The sequence below is a fragment of the Ctenocephalides felis genome, unplaced genomic scaffold (assembly GCF_003426905.1).
Source record: "Ctenocephalides felis isolate EL2017-DRISC unplaced genomic scaffold, ASM342690v1 CF-g0.4_SCAFFOLD_02831, whole genome shotgun sequence".
NCBI lineage: Eukaryota > Metazoa > Arthropoda > Insecta > Siphonaptera > Pulicidae > Ctenocephalides > Ctenocephalides felis.
The window spans coordinates 60,089-85,412 of record NW_020538985.1 but is presented as its reverse complement, the minus strand read 5'-3'; the positions used below and the strand labels follow the sequence as shown (position 1 = coordinate 85,412).

Genomic DNA, 25,324 nt, shown 5'->3' with positions numbered 1-25,324 from the left:
CGTTGGTTTATGTGTCAGGCGGCGTTGGCATGCACTTCTCTCTCAGTAGGACGTCGCGACCCGTTTGGTGTCGATCTACGACCGCGGCGGTAGCCTGTCACGAATTTATTCGCGCCAGACCCCGCGTGCTCCGGTCCGAAGCTGCCAGACGGTATAAATGATATGGTATAGGGTCGCTTTTAAGCGTTCGGGCGGTTGGCAAAGCACGGACGGTTATTGGACCGTGGACCTACATCGGCATCGATGCCGCCTCGAGCTGTTAGCACCGTGTTCTCGAAAGGACTCTATTACCGGTCAGCGATGCTACTATTGCGTTTGGGTACTTTTCAGGACCGTCTTGAAACACGGACCATGAGTCTAGCATGTGCGCGAGTCATTGGAAATACAAAACCTAAAGGCGCAATGAACGTAAGGTTTGCTTACGTAAACTGAGGGATGACGGACCGCATCTACGAATGCGTGCCTGCAATCCCGAGGCGGGTCTCACTCTCATTGCGAGAAGAGACGCACTCAGAGCGTACACGCTAGGACCGAAAGATGGTGAACTATGCCCGGTCAGGTCGAAGTCAGGAAAAACCCTGATGGAGAACCGTAGCGATTCTGACGTGCAAATCGATCGTCGGAACTGGGTATAGGGGCGAAAGACTAATCGAACCGTCTAGTAGCTGGTTCCCTCCGAAGTTTTCCCTCAGATAGCTGGCATTCGAGGCGAGTTCTCATCCGGTAAAGCGAATGATTAGAGGCCTTGTGGCCGAAACGACCTCAACCTATTCTCAAACTTTAATGGGTGAGAGCTCTGGCTTGCTTGAATAGTGAAGCCAGAGATTTGGATCAGAGTGCCTAGTGGGCCATTTTGGTAAGCAGAACTGGCGCTGTGGGATGAACCAAACGCCGAGTTAAAAGCGCCTAAACGACGCTAATGGGATACCATGAAAGGCGTTGGTTGCTTAGACAGCAGGACGGTGGCCATGGAAGTTGGAATCCGCTAAGGAGTGTGTAACAACCACTCTGCCGAAGCAAAACCAGCCCTGAAAATGGATGGCGCTGAAGCGCGTGCCTATACTCGGCCGCCAAGGCATGAGAAACGTTCATAATAGTTCGTTTTGACGCCCTGGTGAGGAGGTGTCGCGGTGGTGTGCGCAGAAGGTTTGGGCGTAAGCCTGCCTGGAGCCGCCATCGGTGGCAGATCTTGGTGGTAGTAGCAAATACTCCAGCGAGGCCCTGGAGGACTGACGTGGAGAAGGGTTTCGTGTGAACAGCCGTTGCACACGAGTCAGTCGATCCTAAGCCCTCAGGAGAGAATCCTATGTTGATGTCGGTTATTTTATTTGAATAAAATTTCACACCCATCGGGCGATAGGGAATCCGGTTCCTATTCCGGAACCCGGCAGCGGAACCGTTTACAATCGGGCCCTCGCAAGAGAGTTTGTCGGGGTAGAGTTTTCTTTTCTGTATGAGCGTTCGAGTTCCCGGAATCCTCTAGAAGGGAGATAGGGTTTGGAACGCAAAGAGCACCGCTGTTGCGGCGGTGTCCGTTCTTCCCCTCGGACCTTGAAAATCCAAGAGAGGGCCACGGTAGGTGTCGCGCCGGTTCGTACCCATATCCGCAGCAGGTCTCCAAGGTGAAGGGCCTCTAGTCGATAGATAAATGTAGGTAGGGAAGTCGGCAAATTGGATCCGTAACTTCGGGATAAGGATTGGCTCTGAGGATCGGGGCGTGCCGGGCTTGGTTGGGAAGCGGGCGTAGGCGATGTGCCGGGCCTGGGCAAGGTGAAATTGTCCTTGTGACTTAGATGCGAGCTCGGTCCCGTGTCTAGGCCCCCGCGGATCTTCTTGCTGCGAGGTTTTCTTGCCGGCTTCGGTCGGTCAGTCGTACTCTTCGGCCGCCATTCAACTGTCAGCTCAGAAACTGGCACGGACTAGGGAATTCGACTGTCTAATTAAAACAAAGCATTGCGATGGCCCTAGCGGGTGTTGACGCAATGTGATTTCTGCCCAGTGCTCTGAATGTCAACGTGAAGAAATTCAAGCAAGCGCGGTAAACGGCAGGAGTAACTATGACTCTCTTAAGCATTCCCCTCCTAGCCAAAAAAAAAATAAAAAAAATAGCCAATGCCTCGTCATCTAACTAGTGACGCGCATAATGGATTAACGAGATTCCCACTGTCCCTATCTACTTTCTAGCGAACCACTGCCAAGGGAACGGGCTTGGAAAATTACGGGGAAAGAAGACCCTGTTGAGCTTGACTCTAGTCTGGCATTGTAAGGAGACATGAAAAGGTGTACATAAGTGGGAGATAGTAATATCGTCGGTTGAAATACCACTACTTTCATCGTTTCTTACTTACTCGATTGGGCGGAAAGCGTGCGTCGAAAACTTGCGTTCCGACTGTCACGGTTTTCTAGAGCCAAGCGCATAAGAGTGGTGTAAGCCATCGCGCCGATCGCCAACAATACTCTAGCGTGATCCGATTCGAGGAAACTGCTAGGCGGATAGTTTGACTGGGGCGGTACATCTGTCAAATAATAACGCCGGTGTCCTAAGGCCAGCTCAGCGAGGACAGAAACCTCGCGTAGAGCAAAAGGGCAAATGCTGGCTTGATCCCGTTGCTCAGTGTGCACAGGGACTGCGAAAGCATGGCGTATCGATCCTTTTGGCTTGAAGTTTTCAGCAAGAGGTGTCAGAAAGTTACCACAGGGATAACTGGCTTGTGGCAGCCAGCGTTCATAGCGACGTTGCTTTTTGATCTTTCGATGTCGGCTCTTCCTATCATTGCGAAGCAGAATTCGCCAAGCGTTGGATTGTTCACCCACAAAAGGGAACGTGAGCTGGGTTCAGACCGTCGTGAGACAGGTTAGTTTTTACCCTACTGATAAATCGTCGTTGCGATAGTAATCCTGCTCAGTACGAGAGGAACCGCAGGTTCGGACATTTGTTCACGCACTCGGTCGAGCGGCCGGTGGTGCGAAGCTACCATCCGTGGGATTATGCCTGAACGCCTCTAAGGCCGTATACTTTCTAGACAAAGTAAGCAACGATATCTCTAAGAGTCTCGTGAGTCGAAAGGCTAAATACAATGTGATTTATGAGGTATTCGGCACACGCCGTTTATCGCACGAACCATTTTAGCCGAATGGCGCTGGACAGGGGCGATATCCGTCCGTTATATCTGTCTTGCCTATAGCGGTCGATCATGGGTCACTAGTTTGATGTAGAGACTCGGAATCGTTTGTAAACGACTTAGGTACCTGGCGGGGTGTTGTACTCGGCAGAGCAGTTACCACGCTGCGATCCGTTGAGACTCAGCCCTTGGCTTGGGGATTCGTCATGTTGGCTTGACGTCACCCCACGCTATTAGAGCATAAGCCTTAGCCGTCGCATTGCAGCATGCCACAATCAGTAGGCTTGACAGTCGAAAACTTGTACATGCTGTACATGTGACACTTCTTCGGTATCTACCTAGCTATTTTGTACAACGTGCGTGAGTCAGCACGTAAATCAAAACTTATCGACAAATTCCAATACTAGAATATTCATTATTTCTTTCAATAACCATAATGTCAAGAGAATAGTTATAAATATTTTGTAAGTTTACGAAATATATGTTTTTTAAGAGAAACTTTCATAATTTTTTAATATAAATATATGATATAATTCATTAAATTCTAAATAGGGAGAATGTTTTTTGTTAAATTTCTTGGAAATGCGTACAAGTTGCTAATAAGCAAAGTACGTATAAGTTATCTATAATGCAAAATGCGTGCAAGTTGTCAATGTGTAAAATACGTGCAAGTTGTCAATTTGCAGAATGCGTGCAAGTTGTCAATTTGCAGAATACGTGTAAGTTGTCAATGTGCAAAATACGTGCAAGTTGCTATTTTTATTTAATTTTTGTAATATACTCTAAATAATTAGTAACTTCCAACCTATAAATATTTCGATTTTTTTATAATAAAATATTCAGTATATTTATTTCCTTTTTAACAAAATATTCAGTATTTATATATAATTTCAAACTACATCTAGTAAACTTTTAAGGGACATTAGCGAGTAAGCCTAACCTAGAATCTTGCATCGAAACAGGTTAAAAACATTTTCCGGCTTTTTGAGATCAGTAACTTACGGGTACATCAGACTACATCAAGTAAACTTTTAGGGGACATTTGCGAGTAAGCCTAACCTAGAATCATGCATCGAAACAGGTTAAAAACATTTTCCGGCTTTTTGAAATCAGTAACTTACGGGTACATCAGACTACATCAAGTAAACTTTTAGGGGACATTTGCGAGTAAGCCTAACCTAGACTCATGCATCGAAACAGGTTAAAAACATTTTCCGGCTTTTTGGAATCAGTAACTTACGGGTACATCAGACTACATCAAGTAAACTTTTAGGGGACATTTGCGAGTAAGCCTAACCTAGAATCATGCATCGAAACAGGTTAAAAACATTTTCCGGCTTTTTGAAATCAGTAACGTACGGTACATCAGACTACATCAAGTAAACTTTTAGGGGACATTTGCGAGTAAGCCTAACCTAGAATCATGCATCAAAACAGGTTAAAAACATTTTCCGGCTTTTTGAAATCAGTAACTTACGGGTACATCAGACTACATCAAGTAAACTTTTAGGGGACATTTGCAAGTAAGCCTAACCTAGAATCATGCATCAAAACAGGTTAAAAACATTTTTCGGTTTTTTTGAAATCAGTAACTTACGGGTACATCGGACTACATCAAGTAAACTTTTAGGGGACATTTGCGAGCAAGCCTAACCTAGAATCATGCATTGACACAGGTTAAAAACATTTTCCGGCTTTTTGAAATCAGTAACTTACGGGTACATCAGACTACATCAAGTAAACTTTTAGGGGACATTTGCGAGTGAGCCTAACCTAGAATCATGCATCGAAACAGGTTAAAAACATTTTCCGGCTTTTTGAAATCAGTAACTTACGGGTACATCAGACTACATCAAGTAAACTTTTAGGGGACGTTTGCGAGTAAGCCTAACCTAGAATCATGCATCGAAACAGGTTAAAACATTTTCCGGCTTTTTGAAATCAGTAACTTACGGGTACATCAGACTACATCAAGTAACTTTTAGGGGACATTTGCGAGTAAGCCTAACCTAGAATCATGCATCGAAACAGGTTAAAAACATTTTCCGGCTTTTTGAAATCAGTAACTTACGGGTACATAAGACTACATCAAGTGAACTTTTAGGGGACATTTGCGAGTAAGCCTAACCTAGAATCATGCATCGAAACAGGTTAAAAACATTTTCCGGCTTTTTGAAATCAGTAACTTACGGGTACATCAGACTACATCAAGTAAACTTTTAGGGGACATTTGCGAGTAAGCCTAACCTGGAATCATGCATCAAAACAGGTTAAAAACATTTCCGGCTTTTTGAAATCAGTAACTTACGGGTACATCAGACTACATCAAGTAAACTTTTAGGGGACATTTGCGAGTAAGACTAACCTAGAATCATGCATCGAAACAGGTTAAAAACATTTTCCGGCTTTTTGAAATCAGTAACTTACGGGTACATAAGACTACATCAAGTGAACTTTTAGGGGACATTTGCGAGTAAGCCTAACCTAGAATCATGCATCGAAACAGGTTAAAAACATTTACCGGCTTTTTGAAATCAGTAACTTACGGGTACATCAGACTACATCAAGTAAACTTTTAGGGGACATTTGCGAGTAAGCCTAACCTAGAATCATGCATCGAAACAGGGTTAAAAACATTTTCCGGCTTTTTGAAATCAGTAACTTACGGGTACATCAGACTACATCAAGTAAACTTTTAGGGGACATTTGCGAGTAAGCCTAACCTAGAATCATGCATCGAAACAGGTTAAAAACATTTTCCGGCTTTTTGAAATCAGTAACTTACGGGTACATCAGACTACATCAAGTAAACTTTTAGGAGACATTTGCGAGTAAGCCTAACTAGAATCATGCATCGAAACAGGTTAAAAACATTTTCCGGCTTTTTGAAATCAGTAACTTATGGGTACATCAGACTACATCAAGTAAACTTTTAGGGGACATTTGCGAGTAAGCCTAACCTAGAATCATGCATCGAAACAGGTTAAAAACATTTTCCGGCTTTTTGAAATCAGTAACTTACGGGTACATCAGACTACATCAAGTAAACTTTTAGGGGACATTTGCGAGTTAGCCTAACCTAGAATCTTGCATCAAAACAGGTCAAACTACTTTTGTAGAAAAATATTGTTTTTGGGTTTTTAGGAATGACATATATTTATTCTATTATTTATTTACATGACATGGTTTAAATACAACATTTTTATTTTTTTAAGTTACATTTTTATTTAAAATAAAATTTCTTACATTTAGCTAATACAATTGAAATAAATTAATATCTGAAATCTTGCTTGCTTTCCAGTCGAGGATGCTTTTCACGAGATAGTAGTGTCGCTGTCATAACACCTTCGCGATTTTGCTCTAATACGCGTTTTGATACATTAGCCAGTAATTGAACATGTCTCTCAGTTCCCTGAATGTGGACCGGAATTCTAGGGTCACTCCATGGACACTCATTGCTTTGTAGATATGGTACTAGATGTTCATGAGGAATATTTAGCGTAAAGGCTGGTTCGGATATATTTGAATAATCATCCATATCTATCATATTAGTATAGTCGGTGCATTCGAAATTTGTTCGCGCCAGAATCATGTTAGATGTCGCCAGTTGATATTGGTAATAATCAGACAACACCTTTTCTCTGGCAATCCTAAAAGGTTTGGACGTAATAGCTGATCTGACGGGTGAACAAGCTCTCTCGCGTTGTCTGGTCACGTACACCGTTTTGCTTGTGCTTTCCATATGAGTTTTTTGTGATATATTTCGATCATTAGTTATTACTTTATGAAATAAATACTTTTTAATCAGTGCAAGTGTTCCTTATTTGTGTTTGGAGTTCATTTCTTCCTCAGCATCCGAATTTATAGCGAACTGAGATATCCGAACTTGAAGCCGCCATCCGACTGGGCCGCCGAGCACGCAGAGAACGTCGAGTATTTTACTTAATATATTCAATAAGATCAAATCCTCGGAATAGTTATTGAGTCAAATTCAATTAGCTATTCCGAAAGGGTCTAACTAACCCGCATCCGTAACATTGGTCCTTCGAGCCGGATCCTAATTTTGATTAGGATTTATTGAATATATTGAGAAAATAAAATCCAAGATGGCACCTAAATTTGACGTGGGTGCAGAGATTGACCGAATGACAGCGAAGAGCGAAATGTATTTTTCAATAATGCAAGAAACTTATGACCTTTCTCAACAAATTACCACCAATACGGCAAGTAAGTTAAAATTTCTTGAAAAACTACACCTTATTGAAAATGCACGAGAACAATGCATAAAATTAAGCGACGAAATAAACAAATTAAGACATTTAGAGGATCCGAGTTTTGTTCCTGAGTATGCCGACATAAGGGCCTTGGAAATTTTGTACTCAAAAATCAAATATATAGAAAAAATGTTGGATAATCAAAATATAAGTAATTCGTCAATACCGGACAGTGTTCCAAATCATCATTTACCATCCATAGAAGTTCCAAAATTTTCCGGCAATATACAACAATGGCCTTTATTTTATGAAACCTTTAAAGCATTAATTCATGAAAATACAAGATTAGATAACGTATCCAAATTTCATTTTTTAAAAGGTGCGTTAGAAGGTTCCGTACTAAAAATTTTAATTCCATACTACCAACTGCAAATAATTATCCGATTTTATGGGAAGCACTATTAAAAAAATACCAGAATAAACGATATTTAGCCACCACTTACTTTAAACAGCTCTTATCGTTTAAAACCATTACATCATCACAAATAGACTTATTTCTGGAACAATTCGATACAGCTGTACAAGCCCTTTCACAATTAAACCTTCAAGATGCATTTGACTTTATGATAACGTCTATGGCATTCTCAAAACTCGATCCCATTTTGCAGGAGAAATTTGAGCATTCTTATCAAGGAGAATTTCCTAAATACCAAGATCTCCTCAAATTTCTCCATAAGTCGCAACAAGCGAAAAATCAAGTTTATGGTATGACAACTATAACTAACAATCACACATATGGTGAGCAAAAGGATAAAAATTCCAAAATTAGTCGATCATTTCTTTTAAAAAGTAAATACGAAAAGAAGTGCTTTGTGTGCCGGGAACAACACGCCATATTTGCATGTTCAAAATTACTAGAAATGAATATTCCTGAACGGCAAGATTGTATAAAAAACTTAAATCTATGTGTGAATTGTTTAAGCCATAAGACGACAGTTGCGTGTCGATCGAAGAAAACTTGTATTATATGTAAGGCACCGCATCATACATTGTTGCATACTGATAAGAATTTTGCAAATACGAATCAAGGTAATCCGTCGAATTCGAAATCTAATAATACTGTTTTATGCACTACCAGTAACAACAAACTCGCGCATAATACAACAATATTGCCGACAGCTGTAACAAAGGTTTTTACCAAAAAGAAAAATACTCCACTACGTACTATAATTGATTCAGCAAGTGATAAAAATTTCGTTACATTAGCTTGGTGTAGAAAGGCCCATTTGAAAGTTCAACCAGTTTCAGCCAAAGTAATTGGATTAGGAAATTCGTCACAAAACGTAATAGGATTTGTTAACTTCACGTTAAAATCCACAATCAATCCATATCAATTGCCAGTATGTGCATACGTTGTGCAAGAAATTGTGAGAAAACAACCACCAACCACGATTCCAGTATCAACAATCCAATCATTCTTGAAGTACCCACTAGCGGATCCAAAGTTTTATGTGCCTCAAACGGTCGACGGCATATTAGGATGTGATGTTTTCAGCGAAGTTATGGGTACTAATAAGGTGAAAAATGGTCAAGGTTCACCTATAGCACTAGAAACCCGATTGGGTTATATAATAATGGGTTCGATATCAGATTCACTTCAACTTTCAAGTTTTTCCATGCAATATGATTGAAAATCTATGACTTTCTTTCTAATATAGTATGTCTCCTTACAACGCTTCACTTTCGATCAAAATGCAGCCTTTGGCGTTTCCAGAACTACCTGAACACTTGATCCGACCTAAGAATTGGTTATGTTGTGTCGGTTTTGGGAACGAAATTATTTCTACTTAGTCCTCTCAAAGGATTAATGTTCTCCATGGAGACTCAATGATAGTGGCCATTAGTGGCCTTGTTGAGCTCAGTGATGATCCTCAACTTCCTACCTACACCTTTATTGACTTTGGCGGTTTTGCCTGCTCCATTGGATGGAAGAAAGAGTAGAAGTTTTCTAGGTGCCGATGGAGTGATTCGAGTGGTCCCTATCCAAAGAATTATAAGGTTATAAAAGGTATCCCTTTTAGACTGGGGAATATGTTCGCGCCAGAATCATGTTAGATGTCGCCAGTTGATATTGGTAATAATCAGACAACACCTTTTCTCTGGCAATCCTAAAAGGTTTGGACGTAATAGCTGATCTGACGGGTGAACAAGCTCTCTCGCGTTGTCTGGTCACGTACACCGTTTTGCTTGTGCTTTCCATATGAGTTTTTTGTGATATATTTCGATCATTAGTTATTACTTTATGAAATAAATACTTTTTAATCAGTGCAAGTGTTCCTTATTTGTGTTTGGAGTTCATTTCTTCCTCAGCATCCGAATTTATAGCGAACTGAGATATCCGAACTTGAAGCCGCCATCCGACTGGACCGCCGAGCACGCAGAGAACGTCGAGTATTTTACTTAATATATTCAATAAGATCAAATCCTCGGAATAGTTATTGAGTCAAATTCAATTAGCTATTCCGAAAGGGTCTAACTAACCCCCATCCGTAACAAAATTTATTTCGGGTGTTTTGTAATCTCTCAATTGCGTCAGGTCTTCCACATTATTACGGTAATATAAGATTTTTCTTATAGCTGAATCTCGTATTTCCTTTTTATTATCAAACAACATTGCTAATAAAATATTTTCCGAGTGAGCATAGTATGCGTTTTCTTTAGCAACATTGTTCACAATTTGTCTTAAATTCGAGTCTAAATATTGCGTCCAGCTAATAAATTTATAAAATAATATACTACCATACACCACAGAGTTGAAATATTTAATGTTAAAGTACATTGGAATATATACTTTCATTACGTAGTTTGCCAGAATTTTCAAATTTTTGGATGGCTTATTAGTAGTTACATATAACCGAAGTAACCTACTAGCCTTCGTGAGCCAACGGGAATGTGCTATTGGCCCTGGTTTCATGTTAGCTAAGTCTGTCGATACTTCTCCAGAAGCAACTGCTTTAGCTATTTTTATTAAATAACTTGAGTCAGTTGTCGATTCAGCAGGACATATATCAGCCAAATTTTCAAGTGGGATTCTTTCAAAGTCTTTTACCGGCTGGAAGTATATAGGAAAAAATAAATTATATTGAATTTGAACATAGGGTATTAAAAAATAGTAAATATGTTATAACTCACCGGTATATTTTCGCATGTTTCAATTTGTTTGCTTAATATTCCAGTTTTTGTTCGTGGTCCAGTGGTCAATGATTTTTCCAAATAGTTAAATAAATGGCGAAGTGGAAGTTCGTTAAAGTGAAGAAGACACTCAAACCAATGCAGTGGCCTGTTCAACTGAATTTCAAATTGACGTAAAATACCATTTTTTACGCCTGTATTTGCTGGTTCACCATCGCAACATATGCCTATCAAAGAATCGAGAGCTATTCCTTTATCGGCGAAAAACTCGTTCAATTTGATTACTTTACTTTCCGAATCTTCATTTTCCAATTTTGTGTAACCCAACAATTGGCCATTCGGTTCCTTTAAAATAACTAAATGCGCTTCTTTAATCATTCGTGGGTGAAACTTCTTATCGATTTTTTCCATGGTAATAGAATCATTTTTTCGGCCGTCGAATGAAAATGCTATTAATTCAGAAGAATCATATCGTTTGTGTAAAGCTTGCCTATTTTTCTGCCTCTCACGAACGCTTTTATTTTTATCCATAATGACAGGATTGCCCCAATCATCCGTTATGCCCAGGTCACGCAGGATTGCCGTCACCACGCCAGAACCAACTCTATCAGAAATTGCAAATCTGTCGCACATTAAGGCATAGTTTGGAGCCTTATATCTTCGACTATATGGACCACATTTTATATGAGAAGTATTTTGTGAACTTTCCGAACTGCTTTTAAAATCAAAATCAACATCTGGAGTATATGTCTCACCTGGAGTAATATTGCTAGTTATTGTAGATTCTGATACTTTATCTTCAATTTTTATAATATATTCTGGTATCGTAGATTTCCTCTCATTATGTTGATCCATTATAAACGCTTGTAAATGTTCTGGGATCAGTCCACACGAACACAGTAATCTTCGCAAAACGCATTTGCATTTTCCAATATAAAATAATTCTTTCGTGGATTCTACAAACTCCTAAAATGATGCTTGGGTAGACTTGCTTTTATTTGTACTTTTATATTTATCAATCAATCGGTTCAATTTTCTAGCGATACTTCGTTTCTCCATAATTGGAATATCAATTTTTTCCCACGTCTGAATCAATTTCGTTACCACATTTGGAGTAAATGTTTTATATGAAAACATTTTATTTTGTTTTTTCGATTTTTCGGCCAAATAAAAATAATACCTGATAATTTCCATACTTGTCGGAAGATTTACTCCAGTAAATTCTTTTGCTTCCCCAAATGTAATTTGATCATGCGAGCGCATATGATTCAAATTACTGGCACTTGCGCCTGAATTTAAATAAGAATTCGCCATTGATACTTCACGTCTAACTGGAGAACTGAATGAAGATTTATGCGAATTTTTCACATTAATATATTCTTTTCGAAAGTTCGAGAATTATTATAAAAAAATACTAGCGCACTCTGATGGAAATAAATAACAACAAACTAAACCCGATTTAAAAACCCCCGTACAAACTATCAAAAGAAATATAACTCACAATTTGAATTATTCACATGCCTAAATTAATATATTAACTTATTAAAAACAGTATTTTATTGAAAATTTCGCTGGCTAAAGAGTTATTTGCGATATATGGTTTTGAAGTCAAAATTCATTTAAATAACACATATATTTCATATGAAAAGGTGCCCATATCGCTTAATTTTACTTCTATAATGATTCGGCCCTCCCTAATATATATATATATATATATATATATATATATATATATATATATGTATGTGTATATATATGTATGTGTGTATATATGTATATATACATGTTTATGCGTATATGCATGTATAGCTATAGTTACATAGATAGGTATGAGTATATGTATGTTTCATACATGTACATGTACGTCGTTGTGAATATACATGCACGTTGCATATATGTATATGCGTATATTTATATTTGTATGGTCGTGCATGTATATGTGTACATATATAGGTATATATTGCTGTATCTGTATATCATGTGTGTGTATATGTATATATGCATGTATATATATATATATATATATATATATATATATATATATATATATATATATATATATATATATATGTATATATATATATATGTATATGTGTGTATATGTGTATGTATATATATGTATATATGCGTAGGTTTATATGAGTGTACTTAGATACTTTTGCCTATATTTTTTAATTATTTATTTAATTCTAGTCTCTACTACCTTTCCTATCTTTTATATTTGGTTTGTTGTTAAGTGTTGCTGTTTGTTAATTTTCCTCTTATTGTATAGTTACTTTACCAATCCACATATATTATAATTACCTAGATATACTAATTTTCATACTGTTTTTAGATCCACTGATGATGACATTAAATTGAATGTCGAAACGTTTGGAAATAAAGATTATTTTATAAATCTTTGGCTTTTCTTTGTTTGATGTATCGCCCTCAAGAACTCACTCACATATTTCAACATCAAAACTAACTACTAAATCATATATATATATATATATATATATATATATATATATATATATATATACTAGCTGACCCGACAGACGTTGTTCTGTACCCACGTCTACAATTTTACAATATATTATACTAATATTTACTGCTTAGTTAAAAATAATAATTACTGTTTTTTGAATTACTATTTACACCTATATATGAGTTGGACAGGATTTGACAAATTAATTCACTTCAAATATAAACTTAAGCAATAATGTATATTGATTTATTAGTGAAAAAAATGTAATTTAGATATTAAAATTACTAAAAGCCAGTTAAAATATGGTACAAAATTATAAAAATTATAGGCAACATTATTGAAGCAATTATTTTGGGTAGAAAAATAAAAGGTGATATTGCACCTTTGCCGCGAATGCTATATAGTAATTCTTTCTGAATTTGTTGTACTTTTTAAAAGATTTCAATTTTCAACACGTGTATTTTATGCTATGACCATAAATCACAATCACAATCATAAATCACAATCACCCTTGAATGCAATAAAATAAATTGAGCTATTGGAAATTTTGTTCTATAAATCGCAGTGTATAATTTTTAATATACAATTTTATTGAACATTTTTCAATATTTGTGCTCTGTGAATTTTTTTACTGTGCTCCAATTTACTTGATATTTTGGAAATAGGCTAATCTTTATCTTAAGTTCAGAAGTGAAAACAATTTGCACTTCGTCACCATCCACCGCATTAATTGGATTATTAACTTCCCGTAGGGTAAGTTATTGTAATGGGCCGAAAATCGGAATTGAAAATTTTTACATTTCTCGACGTTTTGAAGGTTTCTGAACGTTTTGGCATACTTCAGAAAAAATGGATGTGTGTGTGTGTGTGTGTGTGTATGTATGTATGTATGTATGGATACAAATTTTCGCCCACGTTTTCGGGCGTACGGATCATCCGATTTGAATGGTTTAAAAAACATTCGATTCCTATTTATAAGGAGATGTGCTGATTAGTTTTTGGCAAAGGCAGATCCAGCAGTTACGGAGATAAGGAGCAAAGAGTGCAGAAAATAGAAATCGAGTTTCTGAGAGAACGGAGCATCCGATTTGAATGATCTAAAAAACATTCAATTAGTAACGATTGGGAGAAGGGGTTATTAGTTTTTCGCAAAGGCAGGCCCAGCCATTCCGGAGATACAGAGCTAAATGTACGAAAAATGGCAGTTTTTGAGAGAACTAAGCGTCCGATTCAATTGATTCAAAGAACTTTCTGCTTGTCTTAACAAAATAATTGATTTTGGAAAAAAAATTTTTGTTCCATTTTTTTTTTTTTTTTTTTTTTTTTTAATTTTTTGTATATCGAAAATAATTCACATTTTATTTTTAATTCTGACTATAGGTCTAATATACTTTAAACAAATAATTTCAACTCTGCAATTCAGTTGATATAATTCTTATAAAGATTAGACAAATTTACAATATTTATAATAATTTATTTGAAAACATTCAAAATTCCTCGAACATTTCGTTACGGTACGGGAAGTTCCAGCAATTTGCCTTAAGGCACGATGCCACCCACCCCACTAGTTACTCTTTTAATTCTGATTTTATCAGAACTTGTAATACACTATTTTAAAGGTGTTTAAATGAGCTACAACTTTCTTTATCATAAATTTTACCGTAACTTCTCTTATTGTGAAACGGCGAAGGGTTAAAGGGCTCGAAAGACCTCTGGTTGGACAGCCGCGCACTCCTTAATTAATACCTCAATCAATATTTGTATAATGGAAAAATAATAAACAACAATAATTAGTCAGAAAAATACCTCGAATTTTCATATATATATACTTTTATACGTATTCTTTCAGAGATATTATAATGAGAAATTGGATGTTTTTTTTTAATGTTTTTTTTTATGAAATCATGAGTTTTTTGAAAATCGTTTGTACTATTTATGCTTATTTATCTATGGAAAGCGCGCTCACAGCGCGTAAGCGTTCAAGTCGAATGCACCCACAGTGTCTTTTGTCTCTGAATGTTGGTGAGCCGTTTTTTTTTGACATCCGTTTGGTCTTTGTACATGGCATTTTTTTTGGGTTTTAACAACGAGTGGTGTTTAGAGCCGTGTATATCCTGTGAAAAGCATAGGAAAAAGTGTTGAAAACCGCTGTAAAAATTGTGCGTTAATAGATTAATTGCTTTATTTACAAAATTATGAATCTGTCTTTTCTAATGACTTTAATATAACTTAATCCGTTGATGTTTGTGAACGCGTTTAATCAAATAATTAAGTTATCACGATGGTTGAATTTATGGACTTACCATTAGAAATATTAGCATTGATTTATTCAATGCTTGATACTTGTTCAAAGCTCAAAATGTGTAAAACATGTGCTTTTTTTGACAATATGATGTCCTCTAAAAGTTTAGTCAGACACATGAGATTGAACACTGTTATCGACTTCGACAAACAAGATATCGAATTTATTGTAAATAATAGAATCAGATGCAATAATATTACTACTCTTAATGTCGATGGCTGGTATTGGATACCACGGAGGGAGTTATACCTGGCTATAAGAAAACTAACCAATCTTAAAGAATTGTTTGCACTTGATACAAAATTACAGGTCCAAGATATTCACTTATTGCTCGGAGTATTAAAAAATTTAGAATTTGTGTCATTCACATATCTCGATGGTAAAATTCAACGAGAGGCATTGCAAAAGTATAAAGAACGATTTAAGCAGTTATCTACTTTGATGATAGAATATAGAGGATCTAAGGAGATTGATCAGTTATCATCATTCTTATCAGGTTTTAAAAATTATTGTGTTACATCTACTTTGAGGAAAGAAAATTATAAACTTATCAATAGAGATTATTTGTATATTAAGCTCAGAAATAGTTCTTTTCTGAGAGATTTGTATAATGGTGTTTTACCTGGTTATTATGAACTGCTTTGCGCATTTTTGCCTGATTTAGAACCAGTTAAATGGATTCGCAGGACAACATATCGATCAGCTTTTACTTGTGATACTTTACTACAAATTAGAGATAAGAAAATTACTGTGAGAGATATTTATAAAATATGTTTGATTGACATCAAGTATAATTTTAAAGATAAACAATTACCGGAAACATTTAAAACTATTTCTGCTTTTAAATGATGAACAAATATTTGATGTCCCCAATGCTCCAAGGCCTCCAAGTAAAAACCGTTCTAAGAAGCAGAGATTGGGTGTGCAAGAAAGTGCAGATGATGAAGAGAAACAGCCTATTAGGACTTTAGCGGCCGCTTGCCCAAGTTTACGGGTATTATGCATTAGAAAAAAAAAATTCTGAAACGTCAATGGCATGGTACTCGAATTGCTTAAGAAGCATCTCTTTGTAGAAGCATCTAAAGGTTCTAACTTTAGATAACATTGAAAGCAGAAATGGTGCATTTTTACAAGACGTAGCCAAAAATTGTCCAGACTTAACACATTCAACATTGTGTTTAACAGGGCCCCCTGGGTCTGTTTGTATATTTGCCACTGACATTTGTGAGGCGTTGCCATATATGACGAGAATACAATACTTCCATGTGCAAGAAATAGAACCACGAGTTCAAGACTTATTGTATGCTCTTGCACATTGCTCTACTTTGAGAGTTGTAATGATGCAAATAAATCATAAGCTTTGTGTGAGGAAAGTTTCTAATGTTAATTATGATAATTTAAAATTTTTGCTAGTAAATGTACCAGAATTAATATTTCTTCATATTATCGATCCAGAATTTACAAAACGTTGCGCTTATAATCTAGAAACTGCAATAAAGAAAGAATTTAAGTCTAGAAAGTGGTTAAAAGTTTACATGGATGACTGCGAATGTGAGATTACTGCTGAACGTTTAAAACCATTATTTTTAAACGATTATGATTTGACAAATTGGACATACTGGATGAAATAGTTATTTATTAATTAAACTATTAATTGAATTAATTCATATATATATATATATATATATATATATATATATATATATATATATATATATATAATTATATAATACGGGAACAAAAACCTATTTTTTGTATTACATTATTGTACCTTACCTTATTTTACCGCAATGACTGAGATTTTTAGGTAAAATTGTAATGCAATTATAGAATATGTAGCGTATAAGTTTGCATATATTTGTTGAAGGTTGTGCTTTGATGTCTGTAAGTGAATAAAAACCTTTGTGAAACAGTTAGAAATGCTTCGATATTAAAATCGATAGAAAACCTATAATGCTAGAGGTAATTTTTATGTAAATTATGACGTAAATAAATGAAACACTTACATCATACAAATATGAAGTTTTGTTTAAATTTAAATAAATACATGTTGAGTCATTTTTTATTCATAATTGAATTAATATCTAAAACTTACTTTATATGTACTATAGTACAATTCACTAATATGCCTTTTTAATTTTATACACAACTAGCTGACCCGGCAAACGTTGTTTTGCTAAGTAAGTTATTTTCTAAACAATTTCTAGAGTATCTAAAAAATTAATACTTTTTGTGTAAGGATGTGTTGTTTGAATTGCTATATACAATGAGGTATTATAGAAATAATAAACCCCATTAGTTTGTATATATTTTATTAATACAACCAAACTGAAAGTTTTATACACTTTCTATAGAAAACATGGCATAATTCAATTCAAGTCTCTTTTGGTCTTTCGACTTATATAGTCATTACAAATTCCATTTAATCGATTATTGAATGCGTTTCAAATTTTTTGAAATTTTTTTTGGATTCTGGATTTTGTGTATAATTGTAAATAATACTATTGAGCTTATACAAATTTTTCAAATTTCTGCGAGGAGAGATACAAAATGAATTAGGTATCTCTTCTTTGACCTGCTTTTTGAAAAGCTTCTAGTAATATTCGATGAATAAAAGTAAATTTAATAAAAAGTATATATGTAGAACAGGGCAAGGCACAAAGGTCCAATTTGACTTTAAGTAAATATAAATTTTATTATGAAAATCGAACCAATTACATCACAACAAATGATACATTTCAAATGAACAATTATCTGACTACGTTCAGTAAAACCACCAGCTACTTCATCATTGTAAAAACGTGCTTTTTTGCTGTCTTTAAAAAAAAAAAATATCTAGACCCTTTTACCCTATAACGGGGTGACTTGGAACGGCCAGATGGCAAGCAGGTCTAATGTCATATTTTAATTTCAAAGGTATTTTACAAAATAATTACATTTTTAACTAATTGCTAAAAAACTACCAACAGAAGAAAATACTTTTATTATGGATTTTCAAAGATTACCATTTATCTCCCAATACCAAAGTCATAAGAATCAAGGTTATAGCTGATTATACATATTTTTCCCTTTACATTCAAATACTGTTGTTAAACAATGCTTAGCTTTACTGGTTTTTGACACTTCGGTCGTAGATCTTCATATATTACTATTATAACACTAGATTTTATAAACTTATTAAATTCACACTTTCGCACCAGTTATGCAATAAAGAAAACCACTATAAGTTATAAAACATGTATTATCTTTATATTTTGGATTCGTACAGACACTAATAAAAGTCACTTATTACACTAATTATACATTAAAACACAACTCCCTATCTTGTTACGAAGAACAACTCGTACGGTTGATTAGGTTATCTAAAACAGCTTAGCAGGACTAAGTTGTTTTATTAATTAATCCACCGGTAACGTTCAAATCCAATGTCAGAAATGCCGGCGAACCCAGGTCAAAATTTCTGTATTTGGTCAGCGAACGTTGTTCGGAACCCTGTCTAAACTTTACAACTTTTCCAGTAATAGTTTTCACGTTTAGTTCGAATTTCAGAGATGCCGGCGAACCCAGGTCAAAATCTCTGTATTTCACTACTAAACGGAAAGCTAACTACTTTAATATTAATTATTTCTGCATTTAATTTAGTATCAGAAATGCCGGCGAACCCAGGTCAAAATTTCTGTATCTTTTAATTAAATGCGTTACAAATGAAAAACTAAAACTGACTGACTTTTTAACAGGAATGCTGTGCATTTTATACAAAAATGTCCACCCTGATTTTCGGTGGGGATTGAATCGAATTTGTTCGTCACAGCATTTCTGTTACTTTTTCTCTTTCCCCGTAGGCAAAAATTATTCAATCTCTCTCGCACTAATGGGAATCTTTAAAATAATTTTTGCCTCTAGGATTCCTATAACTAGGCTATGCGCTAGAGACTCGAGCGTGTTTGTGTTTAATTTCTGTCAACAGATACACTCAGCGCTGCAAGCCTCAGCATAGCTGCAATACATTTAACTAAACTAAACTAAATCATATAATATTATTTAAATAATATGCACGCTACACTATCCATTTTTGAATAAATTTAGGAAATTATAACTGGAAATAACTTATTCGACAAAATGTAACTTTGATCGATTCCAAATTTAGGTTCTGAATCTGAATAATCTAGAAAAGGTTTTATAAATACCAATGAGTACATAATTATACAAATGAGTTCTTTCAGAGCATTGTGTTTGAGAAAAATATGATTTGTCAACCATACTGAGTTTTATAGTTCGCTTCACTGTTTATACGAATGGGCAATGGCACTATCATTATATTATAATTGTTAATTATTTATTTAAAATAAATAATTTTATTATTAATTCCTTACAAATATTGAATTGTCATCCATACGTGATTGCATAGCTGTCATTTGCTTATTGTTATTCCAAGTCGAACGGGATAAAAAGTATCCTATGTCCTTCTCCTGGCTCTGAACTACCAACTTTTACCAACTTTACCAAAGCCAATTTTCCGTTAAATCGGTTCAGCCTTCTTGAGTTATAAGTTATGATGATATAACTCCAGAATGCACAAACCGAATTCGACAATTTTGCGTTCGCTGGAAAGGTCTGGGGCTCTGTGAGGTTTATAGCTGGGTTATAATATTTCTATAACCCATAGAAATGTAAACAAAATTTATACTTATTATTAAAATATCTGATAATTTGATGTGCACATGTCTAATGATCACTTTTGACCACCAAATGTTTCTTTTTAATTTTTTTTACTGGAAAACCGAAACCGCTATACCTGCCTCCCACAAAGTTAAGCAGTTCTTTATTTTGTCTATACATGTAATTTATTTAATGATATTGGACGTTCCGTTTCTCAAAACCTGAATTATCATGTTTGGCATTTTGGCCCGTATTTTCGAAACGGTTGGACCTGCTTTGGCCAATAACTAATCAGCACGTTATCGTTATGAATAGGAATCGAATCTTTCAAATAAAATTTAATTTTAATAAATTCAATAAATAAAAGTTATTTTTTTAAAAAAAAAATCGAAATATAAAAGAAAGGTTTATTAAATTCAGTTTTTTCATTTTTCAAAAAATTTTAAAGCTCTTTATAAAATGTAATTTTCAGTAACTTTCCTTAAGGCACAATACCATGCGTCACTAGTTTAATTTTTTTCAGCGCTAGAAGCTGGGAAGAAATTCGTTATGTTAAGAGCTCGAGATCTGAAAAACATATTTTTCTTAAACTTTCAGCTCATTTGCGAATCTTTATATTAGCCAAATTGCCAAATTCTGCATTGCATTCGTATTATGTTTTGTTAATTATATTTTTTAAATAAAAAATGTTATTAAAAAATGAGTCAATTATATGGTATAGATTTTTTTTCTCACTATCCAAATTATGCCGCCCCCGAAAATTTGCCGCCTTGGGCAGTAGCCCCGACTGCCCCTACTGTAAATCCAGCACTGAAGATATGTATAAAGAAATTGTAAATTAACAACGAGTGAGTTCGTGAGCTATAAGTGTTAAAGTGTTATACCACATAAAGGGATCCACTTATATATATATAGATTTTATTTTCATGCAAAAATTATGTTTTTATTAAAGTATTTATAATTTATTAACTAGCTGTAAGTGGAATTCTGTCTTAAGGCAATTAGGGCATCGTGCCTTAAGGCAAATTGCTGGAACTTCCCGTACCAAAAATTATTATTTTTTGTAAAAAAAATGTTTTTTTTTATTTTGACATATTTTGGAAGATCTGAACTTTTTTTCAAAGCAATCGTACTGCCGCAACTGCATAGAAACAAAATATAAAGCGCGTAAGCGCCGCGTCGCTGTCTAACGGATAAACATTGGTACGGAACCCATAGGAATGTAAACAAAATTCATACTTATTGTTAAAATCTCTATAAAATATCTGATAATTTGATGTGCATATGTCTAATGGTCATTTTTGACCGCGAAATGGCATTTTTTTTTACTTTTTTCGTTAGATCTCCGAAACCGCTAGACCTGCCTTCATGAAAATTTGATCAATAATTTACCTTATCAATACAAGTAAAATGTTTTTTGAATTATTAAAATCGGGCGCTCCCTTCTCTTAAAAACTGAGTTATCGTTTTCGGCACTTTTTGCCTAGTATCTACGGAACGGCTAGACCTGCCTTCGCCAAAAACTAATCAGCACGTCTCCTTATCAATACGAATCGAATGCTTTTTGAATTATTCAAATCGGTTGATCCGTGTTCCCGAAATCGTCGACGAAAATTTGTATCCGCACATACATACACACACATACATACACACACACACACACACACATACATCCATTTTTTCTATGGTATGCCAAAATGTTCAGAAACTTCTGAAACGTAAAGATATATAAAAATTTTCATTTTCGATTTTTTTGCGATTACTATAACTTACCCTACGGGAAGTTAATAAACTAACTTTTTCATTGAAAGATTTTATACTTGTATTTTAATTATTTTTTTCTGTATGATTTTTTAATTTTTTATAAAAGTATTAATATTAAAAAAAATTAAAGAATTATTTTAACAATGATATTTTATTTCAGATAAGTATTATAATAATATTTTGAATATTTATTCATTACAGTTTTTTATTTTTTTATTTTAAAAATATTTATTTTTTTAATACTTTTATAAACAAATTTTCTTTACGGTAGATAAAACTAGATAAAAAATTTCGATTCAGGTAGAAAATTATACATCTAATTTTGCATTATTTTATTAATTTTTAAAATTTTAAAAACATTAAATATAAATTTTAAGTTTTTATTAATTTATTTAAAAAAATACAATTTTATCTTTTATTAAAAAGTTTTTCTATTTTTTCCTTTTTAATCATAAATTTTTTATAAAATTTAATATACTTTTTTACAATTATTTTAATCAACTAAAAAAAGTCAGAGATGAATTAATTTTTTAATATTACATTCATAAATTTTATAAATCTTTTATAAATTAGATTTTGAATCATAGCTATAGAAATGAAATAATTAAATATTAATTAAGTTTTATAAAAATAATAAGTTAAATATCCTAAACGGTTACCAATTTATAAATTAAGAATAATTAATATAATTACCGTTTATTTATTAATAAATAAGTTATAAAAAAGATTGTATTTAACAATAAATAATATAATTTACTACTTAAATAAAATGTTTAAGTTCAATCCAAAAAAAACATTTTTTATATTTAATTTATGATAAGAAAAAAATCTATAATAATTTCATGTGCAAATTAATATTTTTACTACAATATTCTAGAAAATGTTTATAAATCCTTTATGTTAAAAAACAATTTTTGATTCATTCATATATAACAATATTTTTTCTTTACTAATTTTCTATTCTTTTTTTAAATTATAAATTGTTGTATAATTTCTTATATTATTTTGTATAAAAATAGATTATTTTTAATAAAAAGATTTTTTTAAGAATTTTATATTGAAATGTATTTTTCTTAAAAATATAATTATTTAAATATTTTTTTGAATATTATAAAAGAAGTATTAAAAAATATTCTTATAAATAATTTTTTATTACTAAAAAGTTTATAAACAGAAAAAAATTATAAAATGAAAAAGATATCTAAAATTGATGGCTGCGAAAAAATCAAATTTAAATTCTCGGTATTTTTTTCAGTTTTATTGTCTTTTTCTTATTTTATTTAGACTTTATTTAGTTTCTTTCATCTAAAAAAGTAATGCAAAAGTTTTATATTCTTTATGTATTTGGCAATTAATCATATAATCTTTTTTTATAGAAAAATGACCTGCGTTGTTAATTTTAACAGTAAACTTTAGAATTTATAGTTTTTTTTTAATTTATTGTAGTCATTTTGATTAGACTTGTCTATTTTTTTAATTATATTTTAGAATAGTATTTAATGTTGTGTTGTAGATTTTTTTTATTTTTTATTTATTGTAAATTCGAATTTTTACTCTAAATATATAAAATATTATGATTATTTGTTTTAATTATATTAGTTACACATTTTTTGTAGATTTTTTATTTTAATTTTATAAACTCTAAGTTTTATCAATCATATTATTTGTTTTTTTATCTTATGTTTTTTCGATATAGGTGCATAGGCTAAATGTCAAAGATAGGTTAAATATTTCTTTTAAATAGGTTAGATTGTGTATTGTTTATTTCACCTTTAATAAAGATTTCATTACAATTATGCATTTCATTGTTTTTGTTTAAATCCCATATGAAATATCAATAATATATCAGTAAAGTCAATAATGTACTGACAAATTTACAAGTCATACAAATTTATGTTATGTTGAATTTTAATAAAATATTCAATCAAACTTGAGAAAAAAATTAAACTGTTTATAAATATTCATACATACGAATTATATATATGCATGATATATTTTATGCAAGTCAAAATCAAATACTATATGACCATTTGTCAATATAATGTTAGGTTAAAAATAGCTTAGATAGCCGCATCATTCTACATTTTACTGTTCGTGATTTTTGTTGATCTTTGTTGTTGGTACACCTACATTCTTGACATTTTCATGAAATCTTCTTTCTCTTTCGTTTAACCGTACAATGAGCAAGGTCACAAACTTCAAAAAGGCTGCGGTAATCCAGGAGTATCAACAGACAGTAGCGATGACAGGCGCTCATTATGCGGCTGCGCATGTATTTGTGTGTAAAAACGCTGTGAAGTTAGGTGTGTAAATATTCAAGTCTGTCGAACATTTTGAAATTTTATGAATCATGGGTATAGACACTACAGATAGCTTGCAGCGTACTTTCTTATCGCTTGAGTCGTAGCCGAGTGGTAAGGTGATAGAATTCTAATTTTTGCGTCTGTTGTTGGAGGTTCGATTCCCGCTCATATTATTATTTTTTTATTATTTTAATTTCATATTTATAATTGCATATAATAAATAATATTAAAATTAATTGAAGTGTTTAATTAAAATTATATTTATTGCTAAATATCCGATAATAAAGTACCATGTAACGTCTGTATAAAATTGATGTGATGCTTATAATTATAATTAACTTTGTATATAATTATAATTAAATATGTTAACATATTTTATATTAAAATCAGCTATGATAAGGAAGAAAAAATATAAGTTATATGCATATAAAAATTAATTATTGGTTAATTAACAATTAAGGGATGATACTTATCGCAAAATAAGAGAACTACAAAAAAAAAACAAATTATTCAAGTTATGTCCTTATATTAGCAGTGATAGAAAATAAATTCTAAATATCATTACTAATGTTTTTATGAAAATAGATTTTCTTCTGTGAACAAACACTGTCCAAAATAACTCGAAAGTTTTATTATATAAATAAAATTAAACAATTCATAATTAGAACTAAAGAATATTAGATTATTATATATAATTGTATATATATATATATATATATATATATCAACATATTTCAATAATGAAAATAATGAATATTTTAACCGCTGCATAATTTTTACATCTTTTTTACTGTTTAAATTTATGTTTATCTTTGTTGGTACACCTACGTTCTTAAAAATTTTAATGGCTGCCGCATAATGAGCGAGTTCACAAATGTCATCGCTACTGTCTGTAGTCACGTGTCGGTAATCCGCGTGTGCAAGAAACATGACTCGAACTGTCAAAATGTTGAAATAAAAAATAAAATTTTATTAAAATAAATAACTAGATTGTTATGTAATAAATACTTTTTGCAATTAAAAAGAATATTGAATATAATATAATATTATCGATGGGTTTTATAAATATTATAAGTTCATTAAATATTTTGCACCTGTCAGTTGTAAGTTGTCAATACTGATTTGGCATTTCTATTTGTTGACAAACGTTTAGTGAAAATAATAATACTTCATTAAATTATAATCCAAGATATAAAATATAATCCAAACAAATGTTTATTTTATTGTGTTTAAAGAAAAATAATATATTTAAACAAATCTAACAGCAATGAGTCTCTCGAAATTAAAAATCAGCTTTT

General features: G+C 33.1%; 1 protein-coding gene and 1 pseudogene across 1 annotated transcript; both read left to right on the top strand.

Moving 5' to 3' along the window:
• LOC113381353 lies at positions 1-3,327 on the top strand (annotated as a pseudogene; the record flags this gene model as incomplete).
• A 3,901-nt stretch (positions 3,328-7,228) lies between these two features.
• On the top strand, positions 7,229-9,027 carry LOC113381352. Its single transcript, XM_026620297.1, has 2 exons — positions 7,229-7,349; positions 7,886-9,027. The coding sequence occupies exons 1-2, from the start codon at positions 7,229-7,231 to the stop codon at positions 9,025-9,027; spliced, it is 1,263 nt and encodes a 420-aa protein (XP_026476082.1).
• The last annotated feature ends 16,297 nt before the right edge of the window (positions 9,028-25,324 follow it).

Bases quoted from the DNA above. Each gene is read 5' to 3' on its own strand.
- LOC113381352 (XM_026620297.1), top strand. From the start codon at position 7,229: ATGGCACCTAAATTTGACGTGGGTGCAGAGATTGACCGAATGACAGCG. The intron at 7,350-7,885 runs GTAAGTTAAAAT...CATCACAAATAG, and splicing joins AATTACCACCAATACGGCAA to ACTTATTTCTGGAACAATTC.